Below are 20,224 nucleotides of genomic sequence, written 5' to 3'. Positions count from 1 at the left end.
CTCTCCCTCAACTCTTCCCCCTCTCCTGCCCTTCCCCTCTCCCCTCTCCCTCAACTCTTCTCCCTCTCCTGTCCCCCCCCCCTCTCCAATCTCCCTCAACTCTTCCCCCTCTCCTGCCCTTCCCCTCTCCCCTCTCCCTCAACTCTTCCCCCTCTCCTGTCCCCCCCCTCTCCCCTCTCCCTCAACTCTTCCCCATCTCCTGTCCCCCCCCCCCCTCTCCCCTCTCCCTCAACTCTTCTCCCTCTCCTGTCCCCCCCCCTCTCCCCTCTCCCTCAACTCTTCCCCCTCTCCTGTCCCCCCCCCCCCCTCTCCCCTCTCCCTCAACTCTTCTCCCTCTCCTGTCCCCCCCCCCCTCTCCCCTCTCCCTCAACTCTTCCCCCTCTCCTGCCCTTCCCCTCTCCCCTCTCCCTCAACTCTTCCCCCTCTCCTGTCCCCCCCCTCTCCCCTCTCCCTCAACTCTTCCCCCTCTCCTGTCCCCCCCTCTCCCCTCTCCCTCAACTCTTCCCCATCTCCTGTCCCCCCCCCCCCCCTCTCCCCTCTCCCTCAACTCTTCCCCCTGTCCTGCCCCTGTAATATTTTTCTGTCACTCAAATTATGTTTACGAAAAAGGAAATGACCAAAAAATAATAAAACCAAACTGATGATTGTCCTGTGAGCTAGAGTTACTTTTCAGATCCATAGATTATGATCCCTCTAGTTCCTGAACATGTTGTGTCTTTAGTGTGTTCACAGGCTACGGAACATATTGTGTCTGAAGGCCCGTCCATACACTCCCGTCCGACCCTGTCCACATTTGAGTTATGCTCAAAACGGCCCACGCGGGAGCGCCGTAGCGTGCCATGATCGCGAAGCGTTATTTGCAGAAGAATAGCGCGTGTTCTAATTTCTATGACACAGACGTAGAACGACGGAAATTTGACCAATCAGAGCAAACCAGAGCGATGACGTCAGCTGCTCGCGGCGCGGCAGTCGAATGCATCTCTCTTGACTGAACCTTCTTGTCAGCTCACTGATACCGCGTTGTGAAAAAAATCGTCGATGTGTGGCCACTCGGCAAATTCCGCGCGACGCACAAAACGGCCTGCGGTGCATAGAGCGTAAAACGGCGTCCAAATGTGGTCCCCGCTTTATGTGGGTTGACAGGTTACCGAACATGCTGTGTCTTTTGTGTGTTGACAGGCTACTGAACATGTTGTGTCTTTTGTGTGTTGACAGGCTACTGGACATGTTGTCTCGTGTGTGTTGACAGGCTACTGGATATTTTGTGTCTTGTGTGTGTTGACAGGCTACTGAACATGTTGTGTCTAAGTTTGTGTGTTGACAGGCTACTGAACATGTTGTGTTTTTTGTGTGTTGACAGGCTACTGTATATGTTGTGTCTTTTGTGTGTTGACAGGGTACTGGATATGTTGTGTCTTGTGTGTGTTGAGAGGCTACTGAACATGTTGTGTCTTTTGTGTGTTGACAGGCTACTGAACATGTTGTGTCTTTTGTGTGTTGACAGGGTACTGAACATGTTGTGTTTGTGTGTGTGTGTGTGTGTGTGTGTGTGTGTGTGTGTGTTGACAGAGTACTGAACATGTTGTGTTTTTTGTGTGTTGACAGGGTACTGAACATGTTGTGTCTTTTGTGTGTGTGTGTTGACAGGGTACTGAACATGTTGTGTCTTTTGTGTGTTGACAAGCTACTGAACATGTTGTGTCTTTTGTGTGTTGACAGGCTACAGAACATGTATCTTTTGTTTGTTGACAGGCTACTGAACATGTGTCTTTTGTGTGTTGACAGGCTACTGAACATGTTGTGTCTAAGTTTGTGTGTTGACAGGCTACTGAACATGTTGTGTCTTTTGTGTGTTGACAGGCTACTGAACATGTTGTGTCTTTTGTGTGTTGACAGGGTACTGAACATGTTGTGTTTGTGTGTGTGTGTGTGTGTGTGTGTGTGTGTGTGTGTGTGTGTGTGTGTGTGTGTGTGTGAACATGTATCTTTTGTGTTTTGACAGGGTACTGAACATGTTGTGTCTTTTGTGTGTTGACAGGCTACTTAACATGTTGTGTCTGTTGTGTGTGTGTGTGATGACAGGCTACTGAACATGTTGTATCTTTTGTGTGTTGACAGGCTACTGAACATGTTGTGTCTTTTGTGTGTTGACAGGGTCCTGAACATGTTGTGTCTTTTGTGTGTTGACAGGCTACTGAACATGTTGTGTCTTTTGTGTGTTGACGGGCTACTGAACATGTTGTGTCTTTTGTGTGTTGACAGGGTCCTGAACATGTTGTGTCTTTTGTGTGTTGACAGGCTAACGAACATATTGTGTCTTTTGTGTGTTGACAGTGTCCTGAACATGTTGTGTCTTTTGTGTGTTGACAAGCTAATGAATATGTTGTGTCTTTTGTGTGTTGACAGGGTCCTCAACATGGTGTGTCTTGTGTGTGTTGACAGGCTACTGGATATGTTTTGTGTGTGTGTGTGTTGACAGGGTACTGAACATGTTGTGTCTTGCGTGTGTTGACAGGCTACTGAACATTGTTGTGTCTTTTGTGTGTTGAAAGGCTACTGAACATGTTATGTTGTGTCTTTTGTGTGTTGACAGGCTACTGGATTTGTTGTGTTTTGTGTGTGTTGACAGGGTCCTGAGAATTGTTGTGTCTTTTGTGTTGACAGGCTACTGAACATGTTGTGTCTTGTGTGTGTTGACAGGGTCCTGAACATGTGTCTTTTGTGTGTTAATTGACAGGCTACTGAACATGTTGTGTCTTTTGTGTGTTGACAGGCTACTGAACATGTTGTGTCTTTTGTGTGTTGACAGGCTACTGAACATGTTGTGTCTTTTGTGTGTTGACAGGCTACTGGATGTCGCAAAGAGCGATGAAAACCGTCTTTGATCATGAAGACAACTTGATCACATGCCCCATGGATATTACCTTTGTCAAGAATGCAATGTTTAAACATTTTCAGGTGAGTGGGAAACGTCTTCATCAGTGTATACAATGTTTCTGGGGGAGAAAGACACTTGCAGTTTTGCACACCTCCACACATGCCTCTGGCATTTATCAGGCCTGAGAGTGGCGAGTATTTTACTCGCCATGGCGAGTAGAAACATGTACCTTGCGAGTAGAAATGTGCATCTACTCGCGAAATGTGAGTAACATTTTTGGTTTGGCTAGTAAAGTTTGCTCTCTGGCTAGTACATTTTCAGAATTACTAGCCAAAGGCGAGTACACCATTTGTTGGACTTTCAGGGCTGTGTATTAACAGCTATTGTGTTTTCAGCGTAGCAATAGGGCTCGATATTTAGTCGAAGACGAGTCGCTTTATACTTGTTCGAGTCTAAATATCGGACCCTATTGCTACGATAAAAACACAATAGCGTTTATATAGCTATTCTGACATTAAATTCTGTGTTAAAATCATGTTTTTGTCAGCAACAAGTACCAGAATGGTCTATGTCGTTGATTGCAGACGACGGTTCCCTGTCCGCATGAAGCCACGGAATTCGGAAATAACCGAACATTGAAAAACCCACGGACATGTATTACGGAGAAAACTCGAGATAACCGGATGTTTAGCATTACGTCAATATGCTAGGAATCATATGACGCCATGACATATCATGCTTGCCTACGTAGATTGTATGTTCGAAAGGTCTGACTTCTGTTGGGGGATTCGTGTAGATGATAAGAGAACAAGGATTGTCTCAGAAGAAACGACTAAATGTTTCAGACCGGTAACTTCATTTCAACATTGCACTATACAATGGACTTTCTATGTGACAGTAGAGTTTGCTGATTTTGTGTTAAACATTGGAGAGATCGTCTGCTAGAATCAGAGATAGGTCGCTTCAGATTGCAGCTTCTGGACATTGTAATAGTATGGTGTTAGGTGTTTGTATTCGGAGGCTATCGTAGGGTCACACTCTCAGCCACATCAGTATAACATCAGACGAATGTCTATCACTGAGTTTATTCATTAAAGTATAGAGCATAAGATATAAGCAGCATACAGTAACAGAGCTGAGCACAGAGTGAAACTCATTAGCATAAGGATGCTGTGCTGGAAGAAGTTTAGGGTGCACAATGCACTCTTATTCTAACTGATGATATCAGACGGTAAGAAGAGGTCTGAGAGATAACAGTCAGGAGAGGCTGGGTGGTGGCACAGTTGATAGTACTACATCCCCTCTCTTTTGGAAAGCAAGTATAACACACTGTACAAACGTTGAACATAGTGTCACTTCTTACTAAGTAATATAGGATAACCTACAACCACAAAAGATATTATATTATCAACACCAAGGGTGTAAATACGAACTGTTCTTTGACTGTTTTCACAAGAGTCGTGGTTGCAGTGGCTGAAGACACAGAAACGCTACTAGCAAGTGTCTTGGAAGCTGGTGGTGCTGGTTGGCACTGTTCTGCATTATATCAGTGTCACAGATAGTAGAGTACTTTCTTGAAACCACGTGATAGTCATTACTTGAAAGTAATGTCTGGAGGAGTCACACAGTACTTTGACTTTGTTCAGTCAGTTCTTTGACTTTTTTCTTCTTACCAGTTTGTTTCAACTACGGTTAGAAAATTACATTGAGGTTAAAGATTGACTATACACATACTACTTTCTACACATAAAACAACATAAAAATACACATTGACAACACTTCACATGTGTCTGTGTGTGAGGATTGTATTGTTGTGTGATTATAAATGTATGTATGTAAAACATGTAAAACACATTGTGTATCACTGTATGTGTGTTTCTCCTCTTCTTCAGGAAAACTTGCTGTCTTCATGTATGCTCTTCTTTCTTCTTTCTTGCAAGTACTTCTGTTAGCTACATTGTTTGAATGAGTCGCTGTGGTTGTTGTGTGTGTCTGTTGGATCCTCGAAGGGTTAGTGGAACTGTCGACTTGGTGTTGTCACAGCGCTGGGGTGTGTTGTTCACAGGTTGTGAGGTGTCTTGGCGAGGCGGTCTGAGGCTGGCATCTATGTTGTTGGTCTGCCCAGGTGAGGCGTTTCTGCATGGTGGGCAGGTCTCGTAGCTGTCTTCTGTTGCGGTGGTAGATGCCACCATTGGGTGTCCGGATGGTGTATGGTCTTGTGTCAGGCCTCTTGTTGACGACAGTTGCTGGTATCCATGTGCCGTTGTTTTCTTGCATCTGAACCTTCTGGCCTGTGTGGAGTGGAGGAAGGTCTCGGGCTGAACAATCGTGGTATTTCTTTTGAGTTTGTTGGCGATTCCTGTGCGCTTTCCTGTTGTATGGAGTGGGTTTGGCCAGGTGTGGAGATTGGACTGGAGATTGAGGTCACGGGCGTTCTTGACAGGCTTCAATGCTGGTGGTGCTGCTGTCTGAATGGCGCTGTGAATGGTGATTAAATTCAGCTTTCTGCTGCTTGATAGTCCCAGAATGGCTGGACCATCACTTTCTGTGATGAAGAATTCTGCGTCATGCCATTCTGTGTCCTTAAATTTGCATTGGATCGTGATGACTCCAAACTGCTTGATGAGTGTCCCGTTGTACGCTTGTAGTACATTGCTACGTAGTTCTGTGGCGCCTGCTGCCGGGAAACCCTCAGGGTTGAGCTGCTCGGGAAACATTCGCCGATAGATGCGGAGTGGGAGTATGTTTCCCTGTGCTCCCGTGTCCACCTTTACTTTAAGGGATGCTCGCATTATGATTGTATATTTCGCTCGATGCTTGAGAAATCTAGGCTTGCGATGTCGGCTGTAAGTTCACCATCGCTGAGGTCTTGCACGACATTGATGTGTTTCCTGCCACCTTGCTGGTGGCCAGGTCGACTGCGTCGCCGTCCTCGGGATTTGTGTTGGTTGCCAAGACTCTGTCCAGATCTGTCTGTGCTACCCCTGGTGCTCGAGCGGTATACCTTCTGCCAGTGGTTGGGCCTGAGGCATTTTGAGCACGTAGTGCCGTAGGCTGGGCACTGTCGAGATGGGTGTTTTCCACCGCAATTGCTGCATATGCTCTGCTGTCCTTTGCTCTGATGGCGTCGATGGTCGAGCCTGTAGCTGTCAATTCCTGCATTTGACGCATATGGTTCGCTGTAGCCTCGTGTGACTTTGCTAGTTCTAGGGCTGAGGAGTTCACGCTGGACGGTGGAAATAGATGTCCCAGCGATAAGTTGCTCTAAAACTCTCTCATCTTCTGCGGCTTTGCCCATTATACTTGCATTTGATGGCCTTTGTTCTGCATCTTGTGCAAAAATCTTCTACCGTCTCCCCTGTCCGTTGCGTCAGTCGCTGCATTTCTAGCCGATGAATGCGGAAATTTTGTGGTGGTTCGAGTAGCTACAATCTGTCCCAGATGTTTTTGGGGTCTTCGAGCTGTTCGACAGTAAGGTTTCATGTGTTGAGTAGACGTAAACCTTCACTGCCAAGCCACAACATGATGTAATTGTGTTGCAGTTTTTTCTCAGTGTTTTTTACTTTAAACCACATGTCGCAGAGCTGCTTAAAATCTTGGAGTGATTGTGCCTTGTCATCTGATGACCAGTCCATCTTTGGGCGTGGCAATGGTGCATCAGCCATGTTGGTTGTGTGTGCGTGGTAAAATTGAGAAAGATACTACTTACCGGATTGTGCTGAGTGACGGTTATGGAGTCGATGATGTATCCGTGTACAACACTAGCATTACTGTCTGTCAGAGACACAGTCACTGGTGGTCAGGATAGTGTCCAGGATAATTATTCAGTAATCCAGTTGAAGACAGGGAATGACACAGTTACTAATGGTTAGTCACTGTTCCAGACTCACATAGATCACAATCACAGTCACAAAGCGGTTCCAGGTAATACCGTTCCGATGATCAGACGCTGTCAGTGTCACAAACACAAAAGCTGGCACAGAAAACACTTGTAAGTTGTAAGATGTTCACACTGGGGCACCAGAGCTGCCACCATGTAATAGTATGGTGTTAGGTGTTTGTATTCGGAGGCTATAATTGTAGGGTCACACTCTCAGCCACATCAGTATAACATCAGACGAATGTCTATCACTGAGTTTATTCATTAAAGTATAGAGCATAAGATATAAGCAGCATACATGAGTAACAGAGCTGAGCACAGAGTGAAACTCATTAGCATAAGGATGCTGTGCTGGAAGAAGTTTAGGGTGCACAATGTACGTACTCTTATTCTACCAGACCATGGGAAGAGGTCTGAGAGATAACAGTCAGGAGATGCTGGGTGGTGGCACAGTTGATAGTACTACAGACATTTGCAAGGTTTGTTGCCTGTTAAAGAACTGGATTTTTTCACGTAATGTATGTCATGTACAGTAAGCAACAACAAAAACACAGGCAAAGCAAATGGCATCGTCTGTCGACTAGTCACAGAAACAAACCTGGCGAGGTATGCGTGTACTTTATACACGTGGAAGAAACCGGAACAATGCGTCTTTGTTATTGCCAATATGCTTTTGGATATTGGCAAAAATGGCCGACTTCCGTAGCGTTATGCTTTGATGATCGGAAAAGGGATGTGTGAGACCATCCAATCACAGCCCCCAAATTCCCCCACGTGTCCATCAAAATAGCTATATATATCAGGGGTGTTGCTAGACATTTTCATGTTGGGACATTTGGCCGAAACTGTCAGAAAGGTTTAGGACATCTTGGAAAATTTTCGGCCATTATTTTGGCTCATACAAAGTCACTGCAACATTGAAGCACAAGACTCAAGAGGGGAACACCAATACATACAATCATTATCTTAGGAACACAGATTACAGGGGCGGAACAGTTAAGCCAGAAGGGGGGAAGGTACAACCTGGGGTCCAGGGTCCCGTTGAGGGGTCTGGGGGACAAAGCCCACCTGAAGCAGAAGAATTTTAGCTATTTTATAAACAATTTGTGGCTAATATCCTTGATTTTAAACATGATCAACTGGTGGCAGCAGCCACTCATTATTTCTTTTAACGTTGGTATTAAGATTTAAATAATGGCAATTTATCTTCACTGGTCTAATATAGGTCTATGCTGATATCTGCTCCCGACATCATATAGTAATTGGTTAGAAGGAAGACATGTCGCATACTGTGACAATTAAACAATTAACTCTTCCCCCGACTTTACAGACAGAATTTTTGTTTTAATTCAGACAGATTTTTTTTAAATTTTTTTTTTGGGGTCGGGGGGGCCGGAACCCCCGTAACAACCCCCCTAATCCGCCCCTGGATTATATGTTGCTTACTGCAACTGAAACAATCAGCACTACATCAGACACCCGTTCTCTGAAACTTTTTCAAACCTTTAACTTTAATTTCTTGAAAGTAAAACTCTTCCAATCTTGTGCTAATCTTGACAAGCCTTGGGAAACATATGACTGGTAAAACACCAATAAAAAAACGTGTAGGGTGAGCCATTTTGTTTGGAAACCCTGATTTGGAGGACGCTTTTCATTCTCTGGCTCAGCAGATTTCGATTCGCGGTGACTATCGTCTGCTATGTCGTCTGCTTCGATCGACTTGACAACACTACTACCACTCACACTGACACTGTCCACATTCGCGGTGTTCCTGTCATTTTGTCCTGAATCACTTACCTTGGCAAAGGGTAGCAAACCTTGGCCAATTTAGTTTTTTTCTTTTTTGGTTGTGACATGATGTTCAAATCCAAATCGAAAGCACTGACTGATTGATAAACTATCGCGAACCGGCGAACGCAAACGCTGAGAGTGTGGTTTCCCTTGTCCAAGGGAAACCACTTTGGCATCTATATTTTTTGGCACTGGCTTCCGTTCAAAACATTGATGTTTCGTTTTTGGTATTCGCGAAGGAAATAAACGTCAGTCAGTTGACTAAGTACATCGGCAGCAGTTTTAGCAATCAAAGCCTAACCAATACAAAAAAACTGGACAAACTTTGGCCGATTTAGGCGAATACTCTTCGGACATTTGGCCGATAAGGACATGAAAGTTTCGGCCAAAGTAAAAAAAAATCGGCGATTGGCTGAAGGGCCGACCCATACGATACCCCTGTATATACTTCCATTTGATGGCCTTTGTTCTGCATCTTGTATGTTTATACGTTGACTTGTATACTGTATGCTGTATACGTTATACTGTATGCCGGGGCTAGCTTTTTGAAAGCACGCTCCTAGCATGTTTTTATATGTTCATGTATGTACGTTGACTTGTATGCCGGGGCTAGCTTTTTGAAAGCATGCTCCTAGCATGTTTTTATATGTTCATGTATGTACGTTGACTTGTATGCCGGGGCTAGCTTTTTGAAAGCTGACGCTCCTAGCATGTTTTTATATGTTTATGTATGTACGTTGACTTGTATGCCGGGGCTAGCTTTTTGAAAGCACGCTCCTAGCATGTTTTTATATGTTCATGTATGTACGTTGACTTGTATGCCGGGGCTAGCTTTTTGAAAGCTGACGCTCCTAGCATGTTTTTATATGTTTATGTATGTACGTTGACTTGTATGCCGGGGCTAGCTTTTTGAAAGCACGGATTGATTAGGTTTCTTTTGTATAGAGCCAGCTTGGAAAATGAAATACAAGATCATCAGAAATTGTATTACAGCAGTTTTCATTCAACTGTTTTCTTTTTCTTTTTACATTTAGTCAGGTTTTGACTAAATGTTTTAACATAGTCTAACAATCGAGACGAGGGTTGTGGTGTATGTGTGAGGGTGCGTGTGTGTGTAGAGCGATTCCCAGAAAACTACCAGGCAAATCGTCATGGAACTTATTTACACACAAGTTCTTCAAAATGATATCCCAAGATTTTGTCTAAATTAATTCCTTTGATAAATGTCTTTGATGTTGTCATATCCGGCTTTTAGTAAAAGTTGAGGCGGCGCCGTACTGTCACACACTTATCTTTTAATCAAATTGATTGACATTTTGGTCAAGCAATCTTTGCCGAAGCCTGGACTAGGGGATTGCATTTGGAAGCTTATAAATTGAATGATGAGTTCGGTCTGGTCATGAAAAATTTCAAAATTCTAAATAAAATTAAAATGAAAGTAATCAATCCAAAAAGGATTTCATCTTATTCTTTACCTTTTCCTGAATAAAAAAACATATAGATTGTTAATGTTATGTTTAGATTAAAAACACGCTCAGAAAGTAAATAGGAATAAAGGAAAATGCGCTTTCCTTTTAAGCACAAGCCTTATTGCGCTATGCAGGCTTGCTACTTCAAGGGATCAGCAAAGCCGTTCTGTACACTTTGCAGGTGCATGTGTCAGCGCTTTCTCGACTGCGGGGTAACGGCAGAGCTATTGTCTTAATTGGTGAAAAAGATGCAGTGCGTTCAGTTTCATTCTGTGAGTTTGACAGATTGACTAAATGTATTAATTTTGCTTCACGCGACTTGTTATCTTTTCCCATTTTTGACTCACATGCGAAGCAAAAGTGAGTCTATGTACTCACCCGAGTCGTCCGTCCGTCCGTCCGTCCGGACGTCCGTCCGTCCGTCCGGAAAACTTTAACGTTGGATATTTCTTGGACACTATTCAGTCTATCAGTACCAAATTTGGCAAGATGGTGTATGATGACAAGGCCCCAAAAAACATACATAGCATCTTGACCTTGCTTCAAGATCAAGGTCGCAGGGGCCATAAATGTTGTCTAAAAAACAGCTATTTTTCACATTTTTCCCATTTTCTCTGAAGTTTTTGAGATTGAATACCTCACCTATATATGATATATAGGGCAAAGTAAGCCCCATCTGTTGATACCAGTTTGGTTTACCTTGCTTCAAGGTCAAGGTCACAGGAGCTCTTCAAAGTTGGATTGTATACATATTTTGAAGTGACCTTGACCCTGAACTATGGAAGATAACTGTTTCAAACTTAAAAATTATGTGGGGCACATGTTATGCTTTCATCATGAGACACATTTGGTCACATATGATCAAGGTCAAGGTCACTTTGACCCTTATGAAATGTGACCAAAATAAGGTAGTGAACTACTAAAAGTGACCATATCTCATGGTAGAAAGAGCCAATAAGCACCATTGTACTTCCTATGTCTTGAATTAACAGCTTTGTGTTGCATGACCTTGGATGACCTTGACCTCAAGGTCAAGCATGTGAGTCGTATGGGCTTTGCCCTTCTTGTTATATAATTATGTCATGCAGCATTTTTCTCAGATTTGCCTGCCTGTAATGTGGTTGTTATTTTTTTTTATCATGTAACCAATGCGTGTTACAGATCGAGGATCGGGCAGGCCTTCTTCCTTTTCTCTACCCTAACTTTGATAAAGCCAAGATATCCGGCCTGACCAAGGAGCTGGCTAAAGGTAGCATGACTTCCCTCCGTCTGTAATGATACACTGTAATAATAACTATTTAGCTAGAACTTTCATTTTTCACGTACAACTCCTCATGAAAAGTGTTTGTAATCCATGCAGGTATTCTATCAGAAAATTCTAGAAAGCCTTATTTGTCTTGTTTGTGGATTTTGTAAGTATTTGTCTGTGGGACATTATTCTATATCCCTCTGTCATTATAACTGGAACATGTACTGCTTTTCTCAGCACAACTCTATATCCCTCTGTCATCTTTGTAACTGGAACATATGTGCTGCTTTTCTCAGCACAATTCTATGTCCCTCTGTCATCTTTATTATAGTTTATAACTGAAACATGTACTGCTTTTCTCAGCACAACTCTATATCCCTCTGTCATCTTTATAACTGGAACATGTAGCTGCTTTTCTCAGCACAACTCTATATCCCTCTGTCATCTTTATAACTGGAACATGTAGCTGCTTTTCTCAGCACAACTCTATATCCCTCTGTCATCTTTATAACTGGAACATGTACTGCTTTACTCAGCATAATTCTATTTCCCTCTGTCATCTTTACTGCTTTTCTCAGCACAATTCTATATCACTCTGTCATCTTAAAACTGGAACATGTAGTGCTTTTCTCAGCACAATTCTATATCCCTCTGTCATCTTTATAACTGGAACAACTGTACTGCTTTTCTCAGCACAACTCTATATCCCTCTGTCATCTTTATAACTGGAACATGTACTGCTTTTCTCAGCACAATTCTCTGTCCCTCTGTCATCTTTATAACTGGAACATGTACTGCTTTACTCAGCACAATTCTCTGTCCCTCTGTCATCTATATAACTGGAACATGTAACTGCTTTTCTCAGCACAATTCTATATCCCTCTGTCATCTTTGTAACTGGAACATGTACTGCTTTTCTCAGCACAATTCTATAATAATAATAATAATAATATGGGAGATTTATAGAGCGCTTTACGTTCTCTAAGCGCTTTACAATGAAAAAACATACTTTATACATACAAAGCAAAGCGAAAAAGCCTGTGCAGCAGCATTCAGCACACAAGTGAACAACGAAACAAGTACATCAATACAAGCTGCAAGCATACTAACATAGGCAAAACATTCAAACATTCAATTAAACACCTGATCAAAAATGCACCATATTGAAATAAAAATTAATCAAAATACTGTGTGAAGAAGTGTGTTTTAATATTGTTTGATTTGAAGGAACAAAAAGTTTGGCAGTGTCAGATAGAGTAAGGGAGAGAGTTCCACGCAACGGCTGCAGAGTGGGAGAAGGCTCTCTGACCGTGCTGTTTGCGACTAAAAGAAGATAGACGGAATATTCTAGTGTCTACAGAGGAGCGGAGTGATCGTGAGGGTGTATAGAGTGTGAACAGGTCAGACAGGTAGGATGGGGCTGAGCCAGATATTATTTTGTAGCAGATACAGCAGCACTTATATTGGATTCTCAGCTCTACAGGGAGCCACTGAAGTTTCATAAGCAAGGGGGAACAGCTAGGACTGGGACCAAGGGGCTTTGCAGACAATTAAGCCGGGCTGCAGAATTTTAACGCGCTGCAAAGGGTGGATGACAGACTGAGGACAGCCAATGAGAACAGAATTTCCGTAGTCTAATCGAGAAAGAATGTAGGAGGAAACAAGGGTCTTGGTAGCATCTTCGGTAAGGTATGGGTGGATAGAACCTATTCTCCTTCTGTCATCATTATACCTGGAACATGTACTGCTTTTCTCAGCACAATTGTATGTCCCTCTGTCATCATTATAACTGGATCGTCGCAATATAACCTTCGTGGTTGAAAACGACGTTAAACACCAAATAAAGAAAGAAAGAAAGATTATAACTGGAACATGCAAACACACGATTAACGATGTATTTAGTACATACCTAGAATGAAGAATTATTTGCATATTTGAGCGCAAATAGCATAATTGTAAAGTTATGATGTTGCGCTATATAAATGCTCATTTATTATTATTATTATTATTATTATGTTTTGTATACGTAGTGACTGATATAGTAAAATGCGTCGCAGGAGCTATGGAGGATAAGGACTCGTTGTGTCGCTCTGTGTTTTGTAGTGACTGGTATGGTAAATGTGTTGCAGGAGCTATGGAGGATAAGGACTCGTTGTGTCACTCTATGTTTTGTGGTGACTGGTATGGTAAATGTGTCGCAGGAGCTATGGAGGATAAGGACGCGTTGTGTCACTCTGTGTTTTGTGGTGACTGGTATGGTAAATGTGTCACAGGAGCTATGGAGGATAAGGACGCGTTGTGTCACTCTGTGTTTTGTGGTGACTGGTATGGTAAATGTGTCACAGGAGCTATGGAGGATAAGGACGCGTTGTGTCACTCTGTGTTTTGTGGTGACTGGTATGGTAAATGTGTCACAGGAGCTATGGAGGATAAGGACGCGTTGTGTCACTCTGTGTTTTGTGGTGACTGGTATGGTAAATGTGTCACAGGAGCTATGGAGGATAAGGACGCGTTGTGTCACTCTGTGTTTTGTGGTGACTGGTATGGTAAATGTGTCACAGGAGCTATGGAGGATAAGGATGCGTTGTGTCTTTCGGTGTTCAGTGCGGCAGGGAGTGTCATCGCTCAGCACATCCTGGCTCTTGCTCCCAAAATGGACAAGGTTTGTGTGTACGTGTGTGTGTACGTATGTGTGTGTGTGTGTGTGTGTGTGTGTGTGTGTGTGTGTGTGTGTGTGTGTGTGTGTGTGTGTGTGTGTGTGTGTGTGTGCATGTGTGGTCTCTGTGTCTGTGTGTGTGTGAGAGGTTTGGGGTGTATATGTGTGTGTTTGTGCGCATGGTGTGTGTGTGTGTGTGTTGGGGGGTTTGTGTATGTGTGTGTGTGTGGTGTGTATATGTTTGTGTGTGTGTGTGCATGTGGTGTGGGTGTGTGGGGTTTGTGTGTGTGTGTGTCAAGCAAGTGTCATGTAAATAGAGAATAATGCATGCCTCGCTCATATGAGGTTTACGCAATTTTGTTAATATTGAATCTACTTTCTTTTGAACTTCAGCCTGTTTCATTCACCTGCATCAGAAGTAGTTTGCCTTGTTTAACATTGTGAGAGTTTGATATTAATTTTTGGCCTCTCGGTAAGATTGTGAAACTATTTCTTTCCTAGAAACTACTTAGCAACCAGGGAGGTCTCCAGGTGGTGTGTGTTGGCTCTGTCTTCAAGGCCTGGCCTGTGCTTCAACAAGGTGGGTTACCTCCCTTGGCCTGTTGTCTGTCTGCTCTACAGTCAGTGGGTTACCTCCCTTGGCCTGTTGTCTGTTTTACAGTCAGGTGGGTTACCTCCCTTGACCTGATGTCTGTCTGTTCTATAGCCAGGTGGGTTACCTCCCTTGACCTGTTGTCTCTGTTCCACAGTCATTTGGGTTACCTCCCTTGACCTGTTGTCTCTGTTCTACAGTCATGTGGGTTACCTCCCTTGACCTGATGTCTGTTCTATAGTCAGGTGGGTTACCTCCCTTGACTTGTCTGTTCTGCAGCCAGGTGGGTTACCTCCCTTGGCCTGTTGTCTGTGTGTTCTACAGTCAGGTGGGTTACCTCCCTTGACCTGATGTCTGTGATTTATGGTCAAGGTGGGTTACCTCCCTTGGCCTGTTGTCTGTCCGTTCTATGGTCAAGGTGGGTAACCTCCCTTGCACTGGGGCTCTTTGTCCCAGTGTCACTGTTGCCCTGCGTGTGGCTTTTGTGCCTGGCTGTTTCTGCCTTGCTCTTCAAGCGACCATGTTTGACTCCTTTCTATATGTTTTGTTGTTCCTGTCTTGCTTTTCAAGCGACCATGTTTGACTCCTTTCTATATTGTTTGTTGTTCCTGCCTTGCTCTCCAAGCGACCATGTTTGACTCCTTTCTATATTGTTTGTTGTGCCTGGTTGTGGGCCGGGCTGTTCCTGCCTTGCTCTTCAAGCGACCATGTTTGACTCCTTTCTATATTGTTTGTTGTTCCTGCCTTGCTCTCCAAGCGACCATGTTTGACTCCTTTCTCTATTGTTTGTTGTGCCTGGCTGTGGGGCTGTTCCTGCCTTGCTCTTCAAGCGACCATGTTTGACTCCTTTCTATACTGTTTGTTGTGCCTGGCTGTGGGGCTGTTCCTCCTGCCTTGCTCTTCAAGCGACCATATTTGACTCCTTTCTATATTGTTTGTTGTATCAGTTTTAGAGTCTGTATATGCACTGTACCATGTGTTTTTCTCTGGTAACAATTTTGGTAAATTAAGAACATTGCACATTTTGATTTTCTCTCATTGTTTGTTAAAGTTAAAAAAAACAAAAACTTCTGACACTTCCATGGTTTAATTACCTCAACACATGATCTATTTTGGTCGACCCTCATCAAGTGTCACGGTGAAAGTGGAGTCAAATCACACTTTAATGGTTCGATGACCTCTAAAAACGCCAGTTGATCTTGGTCAAATTTCAAGGTCACAGTGGGGTCGAGTTCCAGCCAATACCAAGGAAAATATCATTTTCTTTACTTTTCAAAGAACTAGAGCAGTGTTACTAAGATAAAAACGTTGCTTTTCTTTGCTTTTTACAAGGTTTGATTGTAAGATAAAAACTTTTCTTTTCTTTGCTTTTTACAGGGTTTGAGAGTAAGATGGAATCGTTGCTAAATTTTCTTTGCTTCTTACAGGGTTTGAGTGTAAGATGAAAACGTTGCTTTTTTTTGCTTTTGACAGGGTTTGAGTGTAAGATAAAAACGTTGCTTTTCTTTGCTTTTGACAGGCTTAGATGAAAACGTTACTTTTCTTTGCTTTTTACAAGGTTTGAGTGTAAGATGAAAACGTTGCTTTTTTTGTGCTTTTTACAGGGTTTGAGTGTAAGATAAAAACTTTGCTCTTTTTTTGGCTTCAGTTTTACAAGGTTTGAGTGTAAGATGAAAACGTTGCTTTTCTTTGCTTCAGTTTTACAGGGTTTGAGTGTTTAACTCTTACCAGTTCGCTCCCTTACCCATCGTAAGCAAGCTTACCATGCCCCGCCCCCTGTAGTTTTCCACTGACCAATTATCTAATTATCGAAAAAAAAATTGGTTATTTTACATTGGATGGGTCGGATAGTGGATAAACTCATATGTTAGACACACGTTATGACAGAAACAAGCTGGGTTTTTGTTATAAGTTAGTTATAGGAATGCATTATTAGGCCCAAAAAAATAAATAGTCTGTTAACGGTAACATAGGCCCAAAAAATAGGGTCGGTAGGTCGGGACTATGTTTTTTTGGGGAAAAAAAAAAAATAATTTTAAGTTATTTTGCCAAAAAACAAAGACCTTTTTTTTTTCCCCTCCAAAAAAACATATTTTTAAGTTATTTTGCCAAAAAATAAAGACTTTTTTTTTTTTTTTTACCCCAAATGCCAAAAAAAAGTCTAGGGTCGCGCGAAAAAATAGGGTCTGTCGGGATACCGTAAACAGACTATTTTTTTGTTGTTGTTGCCTTACGCATGCGTATGTCATGAAACGTCCAACTTTGAAATTTGGGTGGGGGTATTCAGGTGACAATAACTTTTTTGTTTATCAGCAAAACTCAATAAAACTTTGCTATGTTATGTAAAATGAATGCCAAAACAGACTAGTTAGCAGCATATCTAAAATAAACTGAACATAAAAAAAATGTCTTCTTTGTGTTTGTCACGTGTTCCAAAAAATGGGCGTACAAATTTCAACAAAAATCATGTTGTCACCCCCATAACCTTTTTTGACTCACATGCGAAGCAAAAGTGAGTCTATGTACTCACCCGAGTCGTCCGTCCGTCCGTCCCGCCGTCCGTCCGTCCGGAAAACTTGAACGTTGGATATTTCTTGGACACTATTAAGTCTATCAACACCTGATGTGGCCTGATGGTGTATGGTTACAAGATCTCAAAAAACATGTGCGGCAACTTGACCTCACTTCAAGTTCAAGGTCACAGGGGCCGTAATTGTTGTCTTAAAAACGACCATTTTTCACATTTTCGCATTTATTTCTGAAGTTATCGAGAATGGCAACCTTAGCTATGTATGCTATACAGGGCAATGTAAGCCCTATCTTTGGACACCAGTTTGGTTGACCTTGCTTCAAGGTCAAGGTCGCAAGGGTCCTTTAAAGTTGGATTGTATACATAGTTTGAAGTGACCTTGACCTTGAACTATGGAAGGTAACTCTTCCAAATCTACATATGTGTGAGGGAAATACATTATACTTACAAAAGTGAGTCTATATACTCACCGACATCGTCCGCCTGTCCTTCCGGGCGTCCGGGCGTCCGGGCGTCCGTCTGTGAAACCTTTAACATTGTATATTTCTTGGACACTATTAAGTCTATCAACACCAATTGTGGCCTGATGGTGTATGGTTACAAGATCTTCAGAAACATGTTTGGCAACTTGACCTCACTTCAAGGTCAAGGTCACAGGGTCCTTCAAAGTTGAAATGTATATATTTTGAAGTGACCTTGACCTTGAACTATTGAAAATAACTCTTCCAAAACTACGTATGTGTGAGGGAAATACATTAGATCTTCAGAAACATGTTTGGCAACTTGACCTCACTTCAAGGTCAAGGTCACAGGGTCCTTCAAAGTTGAAATGTATATATTTTGAAGTGACCTTGACTGAATTATTGAAAATAACTCTTCCAAAACTACATATGTGTGAGGGAAATACATTATATTTTCATAATAACTCACATTAGGTTACATATCTTCAAGTTCCAGGTCAGTTTGAGTTAAACTGATATTTGTCAAAAAAGAGAAAACAGGCGCCAGACTAGAGAGAAATCGGAGAACTGACGTTCCTTGTTCGACTCGATCCCCTAATGACCAGCGATTAGCATTTTAGGATGGAGAACCTTTTGACACAGTATGCACCATAACTTGGATGCAATTACTGAATGTGCAACTCACAATGGCATTAGTTTTCTGTAATTATTTTCTTTACTGAATAAATATTGTTTTTCTCAATTTCCCGCAGTGGGGCACTGCGGTTATGAAATTAAAAGCCCCTCCTGTTTTTGGAACCGCAGGAGCTTTCTAGTTTGCTGTTAGGTAGATTTTTGGTTCCTCTTTCCTGTCATGCTCTCTTTTTCTTCATGAATTCTTTTCTTTTTTCTGCCTTCTTGCTCATTCACCTGTATTTTTTCCAAAAATCTCTTCTCTTGCCGCTTGTCTCGCGATTCATGTATAGTTTAATCTGTTAGTGTTCTGATGTAAGTCCAGCAGTAGATAGGTTAAGCCTATTTTAACATACTGGAAACTGGTAATCTTCCAGTAGGTATTAATTTAGTTTTACTAAAGCCTGCTGGGACACAAGTAATGGGTTAGTGCATTTGTAAACAGGAATCGCTTGACAAGTGGCCCGCCCCTTCATCCCCCCTTCCTCGTCCTGATATGGCTCTGCGTAGTCGGCTGGACGTTAAGCAACAAATAAACAAACAAACAAACAATTTTCTCAATTTTATTGTAAAATTATTCTGAAAGAAAGATCAAGGTCTGTTCAGCATGTGAGTCGTGTGGGCTTTGCCCTTCTTGTTACCTTTAAAGATAGCACAATTCTCTTTGCAAATATGAAAAGCTTATTCATTTTCCTTTCATTTGATATATAACTTTCTATATTTCATTTAGAATATGACCCCAGATAGCCACTCGGCAAGTAGGCGCCAACAGCACTGTAAAATATGCCCTAAAACCCCCGAACTGGTAAGAGTTAAGATGAAAACGTTGCTTTTCTTTGCTTTTTACAGGGTTTGAGTGTAAGATGAAAACGTTGCTTTTCTTTGCTTTTTACAGGGTTTAAGAGTAAGATGAAAACGTTACTTTTCTTTGCTTTTTACAGGGTTTGAGTGTAAGATGAAAACGTTGCTTTTTTTGTGCTTTTTACAGGGTTTAAGAGTAAGATGAAAACGTTGCTTTTCTTTGCTTTTTACAGGGTTTAAGAGTAAGATGAAAACGTTACTTTTCTTTGCTTTTTACAGGGTTTGAGTGTAAGATGAAAACGTTGCTTTTCTTTGCTTTTTACAGGGTTTGAGTGTAAACGTTGCTTTTCCTTTACAATGGTTGAGTGAAAGATAAAAACTTTGCTTCTGTTTGCTTTTTACAAGGTTTGAGAGAGTAAGATGAACACGTTGCTTTTCTTTGCTTTTTACAGGGTTTGAGTGTAAGATAAAAACTTTGCTTCTGTTTGCTTTTTACAGGGGTTAAGAGTAAGATGAACACGTTACTTTTCCTTGCTTTTAACAGTGTTTGAGAGTAAGATAAAAAGGTTGCTTTTCCTTGCTTTTGACAGTGTTTGAGAGTATAAGATGAAAACGTTGCTTTTATTTGCTTTTGACAGGGTTTGAGAGTAAGATGAAAACGTTGTTTTTCCTTGCTTTTGACAGGGTTTGAGAGTAAGATGAAAGCGGAGGGCCCCAAAGCGGGCATCAAAGGCGTCAAGTTCCTGCGACTGAAGACGTGCGGTGCAGTGGGAGCGGCGACCCTGGGAGCCAAGCAAGCCGGCGTGACCCTCCCGCTCAACTACGCTGACTTTGCAGAGACTTTCTACACTGCCGCCTTTTGTGAGACAGCGCCAAACAAATCAACATGTCTCTGAGGCTTTACGTGCCATGGTCTAAATATTGTATGGTGCATTAGCTAGGTTGCAAGGGTATCCAAAACAATCACCATGTCTCTGAGGCTTTATGTGCCATGGTCCAAATATTGTATGGTGCATTGCCATTAGGTTGCAGGGGTATCCAAAACATATCAACATGTCTCTGAAGCTTTACATGCCATGGTCCAAATATTGTATGGTGCAGCAAATTGTAGAAGAAAGTGCTCTCTTTATGCACATGTATACACTGTAGTGAGAGAGAGAGCATTACAAAAGTGAGATAGAGAATTGTCTACCTATACCCGTGTGACAGGGAATAATAGGCCGTGAAAGGTAAATATGCGCCGAA

At 42.3% G+C, this 20,224-nt stretch overlaps 1 protein-coding gene across 2 annotated transcripts in view; it reads left to right on the top strand.

Moving 5' to 3' along the window:
• Window positions 1-20,142, top strand: part of LOC138981378 (N-acetyl-D-glucosamine kinase-like) — a 33,844-nt gene extending 13,702 nt beyond the window's left edge. For both annotated transcript variants that reach the window (XM_070354272.1, XM_070354273.1), the window contains 5 exons: window positions 2,846-2,958; window positions 11,180-11,267; window positions 13,829-13,929; window positions 14,425-14,503; window positions 19,664-20,142. In XM_070354272.1, the coding sequence (XP_070210373.1) occupies window positions 2,846-2,958; window positions 11,180-11,267; window positions 13,829-13,929; window positions 14,425-14,503; window positions 19,664-19,875 (593 nt within the window). In that variant the 3' untranslated portion in view covers window positions 19,876-20,142. The remainder of the gene's footprint in view (window positions 1-2,845; window positions 2,959-11,179; window positions 11,268-13,828; window positions 13,930-14,424; window positions 14,504-19,663) is intronic.
• The last annotated feature ends 82 nt before the right edge of the window (window positions 20,143-20,224 follow it).

This window comes from Littorina saxatilis, linkage group LG12, assembly GCF_037325665.1.
Source record: "Littorina saxatilis isolate snail1 linkage group LG12, US_GU_Lsax_2.0, whole genome shotgun sequence".
NCBI lineage: Eukaryota > Metazoa > Mollusca > Gastropoda > Littorinimorpha > Littorinidae > Littorina > Littorina saxatilis.
This window is presented reverse-complemented; position numbering and strand designations above follow the sequence as displayed.